The following is an 18131-nucleotide window of genomic DNA, read 5'->3' as shown; positions in this document are numbered from 1 at the left end:
CTTTGAAAGAATATCCTGGCCAGTTTCTAAGTCAGAATATAGAGTCCTTCATAATGCTTTTATTGTGTTCCTTTGTAATAGTCTCGTTGGTTTGGGTTGCTATAATAATACATTAGACTGGATGGCTTACAAACAACAGAATTTTGTTTCTCACAGTTCTGGAGGCTGGGAATTCCAAGATCAAGTCTCTGGAAGATTTGGTACCTGGTGAGGTCTCAGTCCCTGGTTCAGAGATAACTGTTTACTTTCTGTGTTTCACATAGCAGAGGAGGTGCGGAAGCTCTCTGGGGAGTTTTTTTATAAGGGCACTAATCCCATTCATGAGAGCTCCCCACTCATGACCTAACCACCGCCCAAGACTTCACCTCCAAATACCATCACACTGGGCATTAGTTTCAAATATATGAATTTGGTGGGGGAACGCAAACATTCAGTCTATAGCAGTTATGTTAACATTTTTTTCCTTTTTCAAATTTTATTGCTACTGAGATGTCTCTCCCGAACTTTGAGATGAAAGTGAGTTTTCTAAACACTTTGAGAAGAATTAAACACCAAGTTAAAATTCTTGAAAATCTTTTTTATTTCCAGGTTGACTTATCAAAGGATCTCCCTCACTGGAACAAGCTTAAATCTGATGAGAAGTATTTTATCTCTCACATATTAGCCTTTTTTGCAGCCAGTGATGGCATTGTGAATGAAAATTTGGTAAGGTTTTTGTTTTATTTCTGCTTCCATTCAGAAGCTAAATCATGATAATGGTGGTAAAACAGTCTGAGCCTGAAAAATAATGTCTAGGAAATTAAGTAGATGTAGCTTAACTCTCAGAAATGTTTTTCTGATGAAGTGTCAGAGAAAAGGATACATTTCTCCCATTTGACCAGCAAAATATCATGAAATCAAGCATATTGTGCCAATCAAAACTACTTACAATGCATAGACATGAGTTTGATTTTTACCCTTAGATAGTAACCTTAATAGAGAGCCTGCACCTTAATAACCTTTCTAGAACTGTGTAATTGAGCTCTACATTCTGGTTCCCCTTGTTTAAACTTGTATTCTGGTTGGCCAGGAGGCATGCTTTCTTGTTAAAGAGAATTAGAAAGATACAAACTTTCATCATGAATTAGAAGGGGTTTTGTTCAATCTATCTGCTGTTGGTGAAAACAAAAAGACTTAAGGTCAGTTTTACAAAGCAAAGTATTTACTTTTGATGTTCTACAATGTACTTGGCTATAGGGAGTATCTCTACTTAATAGATCAATTCATTTAATTGCTTAAGAATACATGATGCAACTGGATCCTGAGAAACTTAACAGAAGACCATGGGGGAGGGGAAGGAAAAAAAAAAAGAGAGGGAGGGAGGCAAACCATAAGAGACTCTTAAAAACTGGGAATAAACTGAGGGTTGATGGGGGGTGGGAGGGAGGGAAAAGTGGGTGATGGGCATTGAGGAGGGCACCTGTTGGGATGAGCACTGGGTGTTGTATGGAAACCAATTTGACAATAAATTTCATATTAAAAAAATATTTTAGAATATTTAATGCTTTGGCAAATTGTGCATAGTATTAAGTGAGCAAAATAGATAATAAAAGATATAGGTCTGAATCATTTGTATATATGCATAAAATAATTTGAAAAAATACATTATGCAACTAATTTATTGTGGACGGTTGATAGATAAACAATACTGCTTAAAATAATCTATAAGTTCTGTCTAACCTGTTCATGGCATGACATAATTCTTAAGTGATAATTATGATGTCCAGATTCTGATTTGCAATGTTTAATGAGAGCCCACAGAATTGGATATATATGTTTCCCTTATTTTCATAGGTGGAGCGCTTTAGTCAGGAGGTTCAGGTTCCAGAGGCTCGCTGTTTCTATGGCTTTCAAATTCTCATCGAGAATGTTCACTCAGAGATGTACAGTTTGCTAATAGACACGTACATCAGAGATCCCAAGAAAAGGTATTACCACTGGGATTTTATTTATAAAGGTTTATGCTATTGCTTATGTTAAGAGCAGAATTGGGGCATCCAGGTGGCTCATTCGGTTGAGCTTCTGACTCTTGATTTTGGCTCAGGTCATGATCTCAGAGTCCTGGGATCAAGCCCCCTGTCAGGCTCTGCACTGAGCATAGGGCCTGCTTGGGATTCTCTCTCTGTCTGTCTGTCTCTCTCTCCTTCTGCCCATCTCCTCTGTTTGCATGAGCACTCTTGCTCTCTCTCCCTCTCTCAAAAAAAAAAAAAAAAAAAAAAAAAGGCAGAATTTACTCCAAAACTAAATGTTAGGGAAAGATTATTCAAATGTTTTCTATCGTTTAATAATGTGTTGAGTTAAAAAAAAAAAAAAAAAAAAACTTGTATAGGGGCGCCTGGGTGGCATAGTCAGTTGATCTCACAATTCATGAGTTTGAGCCCCATGTCTGGCTTGCTGCTGTCAGTGCAGAGCCTGCTTTGGATCCTCTGTCCCCCTCTCTCTCTGCCCCTCCCCTGGTGACACTCTCTATCTCAAAAATAAGTAGACATTAAAAAAAAAAAGCCGGTAGAAAACCAGTTCATCTTTGAGTATTATATTTAAAAAATTGTTTATTAGCATAATCTTTTTACAAGTTGAATATTGACTTTAGCCAATTTTGTATCAGCACAGATCCAAACCACTAATTTGAATTTTAGTTTCGTTTTAAGGCTTAATCCCTCGACCCTGGGATCATGACCTGAGCTGAAGTCAAGAGTTGGTTGCTCAACTGACTGAACCACCCAGGTGCCCCGAGTTGCAATTATTATTGATGATTAAACTATGAAAATTATTCTGATTAAGAAAAACAAATTTCTTAATTCTTTTGTTTTTACAGGGAATTTTTATTTAATGCAATTGAAACAATGCCATATGTTAAGAAAAAAGCAGATTGGGCCCTACGATGGATAGCAGATAGAAAATCGACTTTTGGTAAGTAGCTTTAATTTAAAACTCATCAAATTTGGCTCAGTTGATATAACACTTTCTATGTGGTATGACTATCAGGTACTAATCAAAGTCACAGAATGGAAAAGGAATACAAATGTCACCATAAGCACCTTTCGTGGAATCATTCCTAATTCTTAGGAACCAGTGATAAAATAATCTAAAGCTGTTATCTATTTTGTTTAATAAGTTGTAAGTTGAAAGGTTAAGATACTAGTACATAATTACAGGTAAATAAAAGTCACATAGAATCTAATAAGAATATTATAGCAAGCACAGTTTGTCTCTGCTTTCATGAATGTTGATTTTAGAAATTTAAAGCAAGTCAAACTCACATTTTTTTCAGGGAACAAGTGTGTAGTTTCTGAAAAACTATACATAGTAGTTGCTCAATAAATATTTATTAAATTTAATTAAAATATTCAGATACTTTATTTGAATATCTCTAAGTACCTTTCTCATTCTCATCTATTTAATAATTGGTGGTCTTTACTTTCTGGTTGTATTCATTATATAGGGAAGCAAGTCTCAAAATTTTTGGTCTCAGGATTTCTTTATGCTTTTAAAAAATATTTTTTTTTAATTTTTTTTAACGTTTATTTATTTTTGAGATAGGGAGAGACAGAGCATGAATGGGGGAGGGTCAGAGAGGGAGACACAGAATCTGAAACAGGCTCCAGGCTCTGAGCAGTCAGCACAGAGCCAGACGCGGGGCTCGAACTCCCAGACCGCGAGATCATGACCTGAGCTGAAGTCGGACGCTTAACCGACTGAGCCACCCAGGCACCCCTATGCTTTTAAAAAATATTGAGGACTCATCTGTTTGTGCGGTTTGTTGATACTTCCATATTAGAAATTAAAACAAACTTACATCATTGAAATTTGGGTTATTAAATCATTTTAAAATAGCAGTAATAACCCATTATATTTTATTATAAATAAAATAACAGTAATACCTCATTATATTTTATTATAAATAGCACATATTTATGAAAAAACACTATTTCATACCCCCCAAATTTTTGCAACCTTTTATATGTCTGATTTAATAGACGACAACTGGATTATATCTGCTGCTACATTCAATTTGTTGTAGAATATTTTTGTAGTTTATTGTATAGTTATGAAGAAAATCTAATCTTATTCAGATGGGTAATTAGAAAAGGGAGCACTACTTTACCAGGCTTCTTAGATTATTGTGGATGAACACCAATGTATGCTCATGAGAGAATGGTAGTAAAAAATAAATAAATAGTGCCTTAGCATTGTTATGAAAATAGTTTTGACCCCAGACCTCCTCAGTGTGTGGATTTCCAGGGACCCTCTAGACCACATGTTGAGAACCAGCAATGTAGAGAAGGGTATGGGGCAAGCCTGTTTCATATCAGGGAAGAAACAGATGTCCGCATTGCCTTCAGTTCATTTCAAGAATGAGAAAAGTGATGGTTCTCAATGGGCATAAAAAATCACCCAAGAGTTTGTAGAAAAACCCTGCAGAATCCTGGTCCTCACCAGAGAGTGATTTAGGAGGCCCAGGTAGGACTGGGGAATCTGCATTTTATATCAAGCTGATTCTCTCATGAGTGGTTTAAGAAATACCAGCTTTAAAGAAAAAAAGGAGGAGGGGCCCCTGGATGGCTCAGTCGGTTAAGCGTCCTACTCTTGATTTCGGCTCATGTCATGATAACGTGGTTGTGAGATCCAGCCCTGCATCTGGCTCTGCGCTGACAGCACAGGGCCTGCTTGGGATTCTCTCTCTCCACCGTTCACTTTCTTGCTCTCTCTCAAAATAAATACACATTTTTGAAAAAGGAGGAAAACGTCAAGGTGTTCAATATGCGTCAAAAATATTAGTATGGACAGGTACCAATGGCAAATGATGATCAGGCTCTCAGATAGCATATATTTCATGATTACCAAAGAAAGTAACTTAGAAAGAGAGAAAATAGAGGAGGGCAGCAGCCACCATGTAGCAACATGAGGGCTCCAGTGAAATTCTCCATATTGCTTGTCCCCAAGGCAAACCTATAGTGCAGATACAGAAAAAGCACCTGACAAAATTCAATATCCATTTATGATAAAAACTTTCAAAAAAGCAGATATAGAGGAAACATACTTCAACATGGTAAAAGCCATACATGACAGACTCACAGCTAACATTATACTCAAGGGCGAAAAGCTGAAAGCCTTTCCTCAAGATCAGGAACAAGAAAAGGATGCCTACTCTCACCACTTTTATTCCACAAAGTGTTGGAAGTCCTAGTTGGAGCAATTACGCAAGAAAAAAAAAAAGGCATCCAAATTGGAAAGGAAGAAGTAAAACTCACTGTTTGCAGATGACATGATATTATACATAGAAAACCCCAAAAGTTCCATCAAACAAACAAACAAAAAACTATTAGAACTAATAAAAAGATTCAGTGAAGTTGCAGGATATAAAATTCATATACAGAAGTCTGTTGTGTTTCTATACAATAATAATGAACTATCAGAAAAAGAAATTAAACAATCCCATTTATAATTGCATCAACAAGAATAGAATACCTAGGAATAAATTTAACAAAGGAGATGAAGACTTGGATATTGGAAACTATAAGCTATTGATGAAAGAAAATGAAGACACAAATAAATGGAAAAATATTCCATGCTCAGAGATTGGAAGAATCAATATTGCTAAAATGTTCATAATACCCAAAGCAATCTATAGATTCTGTGCAATCCCTATCAAAATTCCAATGGCGTTTTCAAAGAAACAGAATAAACAATTCTGAAATTTACGTGGAACCACAAAGAAAATCCCAAATAGCCAAGCAATCTTGAGAAAGAACAAAGCTGGAGGCATCATGCACCCTGATTTTAAACTATTTTACAAAGCTATAGTAATCAAAACAGTATAAAAAAACAGACACACAGATCAATGGAACAGAAGAGAGAGCCCAGAAATAAACCCATGCATATATGGCCAATTAATTGATGACAAAGGAGCCAAGAATATACAATTGGGAAAAGATAGTCTCCTCAAAAGATGGTATTGAGAAAAGTGGACAACTACAAGCAAAAGAATAAACTGAATCACTATTTTACACCATATACAAAAATTAAATAGATTAAAGATGTGAATGTATGACCCCAAGCCATAAAACTCCCAAAAGAAAACATAGGTGGTAAACTCCTTGACATAGGTTTTGGTGATGATATTTTGAATCTGACGCCAAAAGCAAGGGCAACAAAAGCAAAAATAAACAAGTGGGATTACATCAAACTAAAAAGCTTCTGCACAACAAAAGTAACCATCAACAAAATGAAAAAGCAACATACTGAATGAGAGAAAATATTTGCAAATCATATATCTGATAAGGGGCCAATATCCAAACTATATAAAGAACTTAGATAACTCAATAGCAAAAAAAAAAAAATTAAAAATAAGGAGAAGATCTGAATAGACATTTTCCCCAAAAATACAGATGGTCAACAGACACATGAAAAGATGCTGAACATCATTAATCATCAGAGATATGTAAATCAAAACCACAATGGTATCACCTCACACCTGTTAGAATGCTTATTATCAAAAGATAAGAGATAAGAAGTGTTGGTGAGGATGTGGACAAAAGGGAGCCCTTGTACACTAGTGCTGGGAATGTATATTTGTTCAGCCACTGGGGAAACCGGTATGGAGGTTCCTCAAAAACTGAAAAATAGAACTACCATATGATCCAGTGATTCAATTCCTCTTCTCGGTATTTATCTGAAAAAAGTTAAAACACTAACTCAAAAAAAAATCTGCACCCCCATGTTCATTGCAGCATTATTGATAATAGCCAAGATGTGGAAACAACCTAAGTGCCCATCAATGTATAAATGGATAAAGAAAATGTGGTGTGAATAATATATATGTTAATATATACACACACACACACACACACACACACACACACACACACACACATATATGAATAATAATGGCACAGAATTTAGCCATTAAAAAAAACAATGAAATCTCACCATTTGCAACAACATGGATGGACCTTGAAGGCATTGTAAGTGAAACAAGTCAGACAGAGAAAAACAAATACTACATGATCACTCTTATATGTGGAAACTAAGAACAAAAAAACTAAAAACTAAAATCCAAGCTCATAGATACAACAGATTGGTGGTTTTAAGAAGTAGGGGCTAGGGGGCAGGAGAAATGGGTAAAAGGAGTCAAAGTTTAAAAGAAAAGAGGGTCTATTGGGCAAATGTCTATAATCAGAAAAGCAAATAGGCTAATGTATAAACTTTTGGAAAAAAAAGAATCATTTCCCATGAACAACATTTCAGTTGACCCTTGAACAACATGGGTTTGACTTAGGTGGGTCCACTATACACAGATTTTTTTCAATAAATACAGTATATGTAAATGTATTTTTTCTTCCTTATTTTCTTAATAAAATTTTCTTCAGCTTTATTGTGAGAATACAGTGTATAATACATATAACACAAAATATGTGTTGATTGATTATTATCTGTAAGGTTTCCATTCAACAATGAGCTATTAGTAGCTAAGTTTTGGGGAGTCAAAAATTATACATGGATTTTCAAAACAAAATCTATAATTCCACATATTTTAGAGAAAATCCTGAGAACAAAAGATTGAGAGTATCATTTTAAAGAATAAGCTTTGCGCCAACTCAGAGAAAAAAAGGTATAATAAAAAACTGAATTTCCTGAAATGAAGGAAGAGAGAAATTTGTATGTCATTCATTATATAGGACATACATAATAAAGAACTATACACTCTGAGTGAAATTGTTGAAAGACAAAGTTAAAGGGAATATGGCAGAAATAAAGTTACCTCCTAAAGAAAAAAAATATATATCCTACTTTCCCATCTTTAAAACAAATCATGAAGCCTTCATATTCGTTATATCTTTTAGAATAAATATTTTGGAAGTCTTTTAATTTACATCTGTCTAAACTTGTCAAGTTTACTTCTCTTAATCCTTTAAGAGAAGTAGCCTTCTGTAACTATTTCTGTCATGATTTTCATTCTTTAGTATTCACGTGAATACACAGAATAGTTAAAATAAAGATTTCCTCTTATTCATAATGTTTGTGTTATAGTCTAGTTCTCTTAACAGTTAAATATCCATATGACATTGCCTTAATGACAATGAAACATGCATCAGCTGTAACTATCCATTATCTTACTAATAGCAAGATAAAAATATAGAAATCTGTATGTTAAGCTAAGGACAGATCTTCATCTTAAAAAATGTAGCTGGTCTAAAGAGCCATTTTTGTTTTCAAGAGTCAGCAGACCACAGTGATTATTATTACATTTAATATTTAGTGTATAGTACACTAAAGATTCTTCTCTTGATAATTCCTTCTAAACAGTATATACTCAATAAGTACTTATTTAATTTACATTTCTTTTGTTTTTTTTTTCAAAGTGACTTTTAAAATTGTGTCTGTATAAGTAAAATACTCTAAAAGTTTTTCTGATGTTTGGGGCCAATAATACACAATTATTTGATAAAATTGATCTGATTTGATTTATTTAAGATAATCAGGGAAAAGAACAAGGACAAACCAGAGCACTAGAGACTGCCAGAAATATTAAAAGTTCTCTTTCTTTTTGGAAATTAAATATTACAATTACATTTGCTCGGGCAGTTATAAATATTCTGGATCAGATTTTAGCAGTTTTCATAGAATGCATGGTAATGTCTTTTATCACCTAGTGCTTATATAGCTTCCATTGATTCAGTTCAGAACACGTTTATTAAGCGCACTCTCTGTGTTTGGTCCTGTGACAGTACTGGGATACAAGCTATGATGTCATTGTTGAAACAGGTCTGTGGTTGGTTCAAGCACTCAGCTGCCCTGCCTTTATCTCACAGTCCTATAGACCAAACCTTTCTCCCTAGACAGACATGTCTATAAATATTTCTCCTGAGCATATGAAGTGTGGTGACATTTGCTGGGGTCAGACTTCTAATCCGTCCCTAGGGATAGTGTTACAGAGATGGTTCCATTATAGACCTTTTAGGAGATGGGCTTCTGTAAAGTCCTTGCATAATATTGAGTAACCTTTGAAAATTGGGCCTTATTATTTAGCAGAAGATAGTATTTTTGCTTATATGATGGGGTATTTTATCCAATAGACATATTTGTTATCTTTAGCTGGATGTATCTGGTTTGTTTGTTTTTTTTATTGTAGATGCATGGCAATGTTTTTTGGAATGTTCACTGCTAATCTATAACGTATCTTAGGTTTCTAAAAATAAAAACCTCAGCAACATCCCCTCCCTCAATCGTCAAGAGGGAGACATTTGTCATAAGATCTTCTCTTCTACTCTGTATTTCCAATACATGCACACATTTATATGTACATACTACACTCATAGGCACTTGTGGCGCACAGATAAATTGCCTCTTTTTTTGAGTAGGGAAAGATCTCCTCTGTCCAGATACCAAGACCCACAGGAGTGCAGTGTCTGACATACGATTTGAATTCGACACACCTACGTGTTTTTCTGCAGTAGTAGGTAGAGGTGGTGGGTCTCCTCCTCTGAACATGCTTGGATATGTCACTAATTTGTTGGTTTTGTTTCTTGGCAAAATAGTTGTGATATTGGTATAAATATATATGTAAAAATATGTGTGTTTTATATATGTAAGCTTGAAAATGTCTGCAGTATATGATATTTCAGAAAAGAAAACTATTTTCTGTCTCCAGGGGAAAGAGTGGTGGCTTTTGCAGCTGTAGAAGGGATTTTCTTCTCGGGATCTTTTGCTGCTATATTCTGGCTGAAGAAAAGAGGTCTTATGCCTGGACTCACTTTTTCCAATGAACTCATCAGCAGAGATGAAGTAAGGAAGGAAGTATTCTTCTAGTTATATTTGTATTCATTTTTGGTGTTTATTTTTCTTTCCCCTGGAAAATGCTTATAATGACACATATCCTGGTAATTAAAAGAAAATAGGAAGTAATTTCTTACTTGGTTTTTAAGACATTGTGTTTTTCTTCTGCCTCTTGTTCCTCCTCAGTCTTCCCTGCTCATCCTTAAATATCATTAAATCCTAGGTTCCCACCTTGGCCTCTCTCCTTCACTGTACATGACCTCCTGGCTGATCTCTGTTTCCATGGAATCAGCTACCATTTAGATGCTCATAACAACCCCAACTTTAGCGCAGACATTCTTTTTTGATCTCCAAACCCATATGTTCAAGTGCGTGTTAGATAGTTTGTCCTGAAAGGCTCCACAGATATCTCAAACCTAATATTTCAGAAATAAAATGCATCCCTTTTCTCCCAGATTCATTCTTCGGTTTTCCCTGTATCATTGAATGATACTACCTTCTATCCAGTCATCCAAATTTGAATTCTGGGAGTCATTTTAGATTGCATTCTTTCTTTCTTAGCCACATCCAACCAGTAAGTAAATCTTGTCTCCATCTGCCTGCACTGCCCTTTCCATCTTCCTACCAACTTTTCCATCTGTTGATTACCTTCTCACAGGTGACAACTCAAAACTTTCCTGACTCAATTAGGTAGAATGGACCACTCTTTCCTTTATGTGTCCCTTTGAAACTGGTACCTGTCCCTATATTAGAGTCCGTACATATTCTGTACTTTATTCCTCTCTCCTCTGTTGGACTCTAGGCTCCCTGTGTGCAACACCTTGTCTTATTTGTCTTTCTGTTCTCAAGATTTAGCCCATCACAGCCTTCAGTTCATATTTATTAACTGCACTAACCCTGACCCCTCAGCTTATTTCTTTTCTTTTTTTTTTTTTTTTCAGTATATGAAATTTATTGTCAGATTGGTTTCCATACAACACCCAGTGCTCATCCCAAAAGGTGCCCTCCTCAATACCCATCACCCACCCTCCCCTCCCTCCCACCCCTCATCAACCCTCAGTTTGTTCTCAGTTTTTAAGAGTCTCTTATGCTTTGGCTCTCTCCCACTCTAACCTCTTTTTTTTTTTTTTTTTCCTTCCCCTCCCCCATGGGTTTCTGTTAAGTTTCTCAGGATCCACATAAGAGTGGCAGAGAATCTAAGGACAGCTTATTTCTAAGTGACACTGTCAAGTTGTTAACTTCTCTGAGCCTCAGTTTCTTCCACTATAAACCTTGATAGGATTTTGTTAAAATAAAATGAACGAGTATGTGTGAAAATACTCTTTAAGTGCCATAAAATGCTTTCTATAATTTTTGTTATTTCATGTCTTTAAATTTCTAATAATTTTTATCATAAATGTCTTATGTGGTGATTATAGAGACGTCAGAGAATAGAATCACTCAATCTTAACACAGAGATAACCACGTTTAGTATTTCATTGTATTTCTTTTTAGACTATTTTCTACATTTAAATCTATGTAGATATATATGAACATCATAATTTTATGATTTAAAATACTCTGCTTTTTGCATATTTTTATGAGCTGAGATTTATTAGAATATTGTGAGCATTTTTCTATGAAATTAAGGAATTTTAGAAAGAGTAGTTATGTTAGATATATAATATTCTAATGAAGGAATGTATCAATTATTTCACTATTCTATAATTGGGAATTCAGGTTATTTCTGGGTTTTTTTGTTTAGTTCTTTTGCTATAATGCAAAATGAATGTCTTTGTATATGAGCTTTGTCCCAATTTCATATGATTTTCCTACGCTAGATTGCCTATACATAAAGTTACTAGATTATAAGGCTTAAACATTTAAAGATTATCCATATTTATTTGCAGATTTCTTCCCAGAAATTTTATAGCAAGCCCTACCCAGCAATGTATGAATGTGTCTTTTCTTACCATAACCTCACCAAAATTTGGATTCCTGTTTTAAATATTTGACAAATTTGATAGGGGTAATGGTTTCTTATTTTTAGTTTTATTTGCATTTGTTTGATTACTACTTAGATTGAACTTTTTTTCATAATGATATTAGTTATTTGTTATTTTTTTTCCCTTTTATCTATTCTTGTCTTTTGCCTCTATTTCTGTTGATATACATTCCCAATGCACAGTGACTGATGGGGCTCTTTCAATAAGTGTTTGTTTTTTGAATTTGTTATATTTATGCATAAATATTATATAAAATATTAATTGTGTCATATTTATTGTAAATACATTCCCAGTTTGTCCTTTGCTTTTTAAATTTTTTTAAATTTATCTTTATTATAATAATTATTATTTTTTAAATTTACACCCAAGTCAGCATATAATGCAACAATGATTTCAGGAGTAGATTCCTTAATGCCCCTTACCCATTTAGCCCACCCCGCCCCCACAACCCCTCCAGTAACCCTCTGTTCTCCATATTTAAGAGTCTCTTATGTTTTGTCCTCCTCCCTGTTTTTATATTATTTTTGCTTCTTTTCCCTTATGTTCATCTGTTTTGTATTAGTGAGGTCATATGATATTTGTTTTCTCTGACTGGCGAATTTCGCTTAGCATAATACCCTCTAGTTCCATCCACGTAGTTGCAAATGGCAAGATTTCATTCTTTTTGATTGCTGAGTAATACTCCATTGTATATATATACCACCTCTTCTTTATCCATTCATCCATCGATGGACATTTGGGCTCTTTCCATACTTTGGCTATTGTTGATAGTGCTGCTATAAACATGGGGGTGCATGTGTCCCTTCGAAACAGCACACCTGTATCCCTTGGATAAATACCTAGTAGTGCAATGGCTGGCTCATAGAGTAGCTCTATTTTTAATTTTTTGAGGAACCTCCATACTGTTTTCCAGAGTGGCTGTACCAGTTTGCAGTCCCACCAGCAGTGCAAAAGAGATCCTCTTTCTCCACATCCTCACCAACATCTGTTGTTGCCTGAGTTGTTAATGTTAGCCATTCTGACAGGTGTGAGGTGGTTTTGTGGTTTTGTGGTTTTGATTTGTATTTCCCTTATGATGAGTGATGTTGAGCATTTTTTCATGTGTCGGTTGGCCATCTGGATGCCTTCTTTGGAGAAGTGTCTATGCATGTCTTTTGCCCATTTCTTCACTGCATTATTTGTTTTTTGGGTGTTGAGTTTGATAAGTTCTTTATAGGCTTTGGATACTAACCCTTTATCTGACATGTCATTTATAAATATCTTCTCCCATTCTGTCGGTTGCCTTTTAGTTTTGCTGATTGTTTCCTTTGCTGTGCAGAAGCTTTTTATTTTGATTATGTCCAGGGGCCAGGGGCGCCTGGGTGGCTCAGTCAGTTAAGCGTCCAACTTTGGCTCAGGTCATGATCTCACGGTTCGTGGGTTCAAGCCCCACATCAGGCTCTGTGCTGACAGCTCAGAGCCTGGAGCCTGTTTTAGATTCTGTGTCTCCCTCTCTCTCTGCCCCTCCCCCACTCACACTCTGTCTCCCTCTGTCTCAAAAATAAATAAACATTAAAAAAATTTTTATTTTGATTAGGTCCCAATAGTTCTTGTTTTGTCTCCTCGAGGATTTTGATGGCTTCCTGTCTTACATTTAGGTCTTTCATCCATTTTGAGTTTATTTTTGTGTATGGTGTAAGAAAGTGGTCCAGGTTCATGTTTCTGCATGTCGTTGTCCAATTTTCCCAGCACCACTTGCTGAAAAGACTGTCTTGATTATATTGGATATTCTTTCCTGCTTTGTCAAAGATTAGTTGGCCATACGTTTGTGGGTCCATTTCTGGGTTCTCTGTTCAGTTTCATTGATCTGAGTGTCTGTTTTTGTGCCATGTCCTTTGCTTTTCAATTTTATTTGTTCTTTTAACATACAAAACCCTGAAATTGATGTGATCCACTTCCAGAGATAATTAAATAATCACACATATTTTCCTCTTGACTTTTGAACATTTAACTTTAATACAATTGGAATTTGTCTAGTATAAGTATAGAATTTGGTACAAATATAGGATAAGTTAGAATTTAACTTAACTTTATTTCACACACTCTTAGGAATTTTTTCTAGTTCTTTTTGTTAAGTAATCCATCTTTCTCCATTGACTTGTGATGGCTTTTTTATTATATATTAAAGTTTTTAAGTGTACTAAAATCTGTTTGGGGGCTATTTTTTCTTTTCATTAACCTATCAAATTCCATGCCAAACAATTTTAATTATTGTTGTTTTTTTATGTTTTGATAACTACTAGGATAAATCCCATAACATTAAATCCTATTGAAAATTTAAATCCTATTAAAATTGTTCTTATAAGATTCTGCCCATATATTCTTAAGGATTAATTTTTTTTTTAAGTTTGTGATGTTTCCTTAATTTATTTTTGAGGGAGAGATGGAGTGCAAGTGAGGGAGGGCTAGAGAGAGAGGGAGACACAGAATCCAAAGCAGGCTCCAGGCTCTGAAATGTCAGCACAGAGCCCGAAGTGGGGCTTGAACTCATGAACCATGAGATCATGACCTGAGCTGAAGTTAGATGCTTAACCGACTGAGCCACCCAGGCACCCCAGATTAGTTTTTTAATTGAAATGTATTTGACATACAATATTGTGCAAACTTAAGATATGTAACATATTAATTTTATACATTTTTCTGTTGTGATACGATTGCCATTGTAACAATAATTTGGACCTCTATCACATTACATAATTATATCTTTTTGGTAGCTCAAATAATTAAGTTCTCGTCTCAGATTAATTTTTTTAATGTTTATTTACTTTTTGAGAGAGAGTATCCATATGTGTGTGAGCGGGGGAGGGGCAGAGAGAGCGAGCAAGCGAGAGAGAGAGAATCCAAACCAGTCTCCATGCTGTCAGTGCAGATCTCAACATGGGGCTTGAACCCACAAACCTTGAAATCTTGACTTGATCTGAAACCAAGAGTCAGACGCTTAACTGTTTGAGCCACTCAGGTGCCCCTCAGATTAGATTTTTTTTTAATGTGGGGTTTTTGTTTTTTTGTTTTTTGTTTTTTTTTTTTTTGAGAGACAGAGAGAGAGAATTAGAGGCAGAGCAGGGGAGGAGCAGAGAGAGAGAAGGAGACAGAGAATCTCAAGCAGGCTCCACACTGTCAGTGCAGAGCCTGATGTGGGGCTCTAATTCACGAACCGTGAGATCATGACCTGAGCTGAAACCAAGAGTCAGATGTTTGACCATTTGAGCCACCCAGGAGCTCCATAATTTTTTAACTAGAAACAATCCCATTGAAATTTTGATTGGAATTACTTTAAACCTCAAAATTAATTTTATCTACTTATTGATTTAGCAGAATGAGTGCCTACCTTTGATTTCCTCATCTCTGTAATAGGTAGCTAGCTCTCAGTTCTAATCAACACTTTCTGTAACAGCTTTCACAGTTTATTTGAAATTCAGCCTTTGGTAATTTGAAGTATCCTCTTGAGTCCAGTCTGGGAAAAATGTTTGACTAGCAAAGCTTCTAAGATTAGCTGTTCAAAGGGGCTTTTTTCTGATGGTTTCTTCTGGGAATGATAACTAGGTAAATAATCCTTGGAATACAACCTTTGATTTGAGTCTTATCTTTAATTTGTCTTTGGTTTTTGCTGATTTATTTAGAAAAACCCAAGTAAACTCTGATTTAAAGTGCACATTCCTTCCTCCGCCTTCTGCCCCTCCTCCTCCTACAAAATTATTTCTTTTTCTTTGCAGTTTAGAAATGTTCATTGACTCTGCCTTGAGGTCAGTCTCTAGCTTAATTTTGTTTGGCACTGCATCATCTTTCTCTGTCTCTGGCCTCTCTCTCTTTTTCTTTTGACTTTTTGCAATTACTCCTGTTGTTTTCAGCTTTTTACCATCTATTCTGTGTTTTGGAATCCTGATCACTGTAGGTTGGATCTCCTTGCTCTGTTCTCTATTTAAAGCTCTCTACGATTTCTTGTATTTGCATAACCATTCTGTTCTCAAGGTATCTCACAAGTTTATTTTCTTTGGTTATCTGCAGTGTCATTTCTGCTTTGTATAGCTTCAAATGGTTTTCTTAATTCTTCAGTCTCCATTTTCATTGCACTAAATTTATTTTTATCTTGAGCTGTTCTTATTTAAGATAAATGTCTTTCTGAAATCTCATGAGCTTCATCTTTTCTTTATTTTTTTAGTTATTATTTTTAATGTTTGTTTATTTTTGAGAGAGAGAGAGAGAGAGAGAACACAGGTGGGGGGGGGGGCAGAGGATCTAAAGCAGGCTCTACACTGATAGCAGAGAGCCAGAAAGGGGACTCAAACCCATGAGCCATGAGGTCATGGCCTGAGCCAAAGTTGGATACTTAACCCACTGAGCCACCCAGGTACCCCTCACCTTTTTCTTTAAATACTTATTATTTTCAATGATTTTTAATTTTTTTTATACATTAGAAATTAATGAATTTTCATTCTAGCTCTTGCTTTGTTTTCCTTTCTGAAACGATTTTGGTTGCAGATTTTTATTGTTGTTGTTGATTAATTCATCTGTCATGTTTATGAATTAAGATTGGCTGGCACTGAAAAATTTTCATGATAGGCTATTATAATTGGCATTTTAATGAGATTTGAAGGAAAGTAGTTCCTGGTACTGTGAATTCTTTTATCTTCCATAAGTTCTGTGTTGCATCCCTAGAACCTACTTATATGATGCCTGACACATGACTGTGTGAAAATTAGACGTTCTTTGACAGTGGTACTTTTCTTCTATTTTAGGGACTTCACTGTGACTTTGCTTGCCTGATGTTTCAATACTTAGTAAATAAGCCATCAGAAGAAAGGGTCAGGGAGATCATTGTTAATGCTGTTGAAATTGAGCAGGTAAGCAGGGTAGCTTATATGATTAGCACATCTCTTTTTCTCTGATGTTTGTAATTATTGTGTTAGGTTGACTCATTTGAAATTGCCACTTAAAGCCAAAGCAAATATCAGTAATTTTATATAGTCAACCTGACAGTACGAAAAGATGATGCATTTCAATTATTATGTCAGTTTATAATTTGGTTCATAAGTAAATGTTATACATTAAGGTTTATGTATATATGTCAATTTATAATTTGGTTCATAAGTAAATGTTATACATTAAGGTTTATGTATGTATGTTATGAAAAGATGATGCATTTCAATTATGTCAGTTTATAATTTGGTTACTAAGTAAATGTGATATATTAAAGTTTATGTATATTAAAACCTATTTCAGGATTTTTTTTTTTCTGTCCCTTTGATCTGTCACATTCTGTGCCATAGCAAACTATTTTAATCATTTCAGCTTTATATTTTTTAGATTTTCAGCTACTGGAGGGAAGTGATAGTTTCTTATTTGTTTTGTATTTTCAAAACCAAGCAGTGTATCTAGCTTGAAGCATGCACCAAATGTTTATAGAATTAACAAGTCAATGAGTTCACAAATAGTAAAAATTTATAGAATGTAAAAATTTCTGACTACAAAGACCTGGATGTTCCACTTAATGTTTTTATCATTTGAAAATAAAATAAAAACTTTTGACTCTTTAAAAAAAATACCATACAGTTCAATAGCCATAGTTTTCATATTGGGAGGGGTGAAAAGGAATGAAATTCATTTTAGTATTTTTAATCATTTTGAGAACTAAATCCAAATGGTTAGTATTTTTATTTTTTTCTCGATTAACACTTTGCCACTGTCTTTCAATATAGTTGGAGTTCAGTTTAACCCCCAGATCCATTTCTCTTTCTCATTTTCTTTGTTAAATGTGTTTCTCTCTTTCCTAATCCCCTTCCATAACCATGTTCCCCACAGTGATCATCTCTGGTGAATCTTTTTCCGGATATTTCAGGACAAAGTATGCCTTCTTTTCTCTCTGGAAAGTCTGTGAATTTAGGTCCTATATATACTACTTTGTAAAATATAAGTAATTTGACAGTTTCAGTTTACTTTGGCTATTTGAGAATGTGAAATACTGTGAATAGTAAAACCCCAAACATTTTTAAACAAATGGATATTGCCATGTTGAAAGAATTTACCCTAGTGAACTTTCCTTAGGGACTTAGAAGATTAAAACTAATACCCTGTTTTTATTTGGAAAATACTTATTTATTGTTCTGTCTTTGTACTTGATTCTGTTTTTGTTCGTATCTCAGGAGTTTCTAACAGAAGCCTTGCCAGTTGGCCTCATTGGAATGAATTGTGTTTTGATGAAACAATATATTGAGTTTGTAGCTGACAGATTACTTGTGGAACTTGGATTCTCAAAGGTAAGATGTTTAAAAATTTATTACTACTAGCTAAAAT

General features: G+C 34.8%; 1 protein-coding gene across 2 annotated transcripts in view; it reads left to right on the top strand.

Annotated features, from left to right (window-relative positions):
• The window catches only part of RRM2B (ribonucleotide reductase regulatory TP53 inducible subunit M2B), a 35074-nt gene that overhangs the window by 13012 nt on the left and 3931 nt on the right, over positions 1-18131 (top strand). For both annotated transcript variants that reach the window (XM_042923867.1, XM_042923866.1), the window contains exons 4-9: positions 589-705; positions 1834-1967; positions 2855-2949; positions 9692-9825; positions 16577-16681; positions 17981-18094. In XM_042923867.1, coding sequence (XP_042779801.1) covers positions 589-705; positions 1834-1967; positions 2855-2949; positions 9692-9825; positions 16577-16681; positions 17981-18094 — 699 coding nt within the window. The remainder of the gene's footprint in view (positions 1-588; positions 706-1833; positions 1968-2854; positions 2950-9691; positions 9826-16576; positions 16682-17980; positions 18095-18131) is intronic.

This window comes from Panthera leo, chromosome F2, assembly GCF_018350215.1.
Source record: "Panthera leo isolate Ple1 chromosome F2, P.leo_Ple1_pat1.1, whole genome shotgun sequence".
In the NCBI taxonomy this organism is placed as follows: Eukaryota; Metazoa; Chordata; class Mammalia; order Carnivora; family Felidae; genus Panthera; species Panthera leo.
This window is presented reverse-complemented; position numbering and strand designations above follow the sequence as displayed.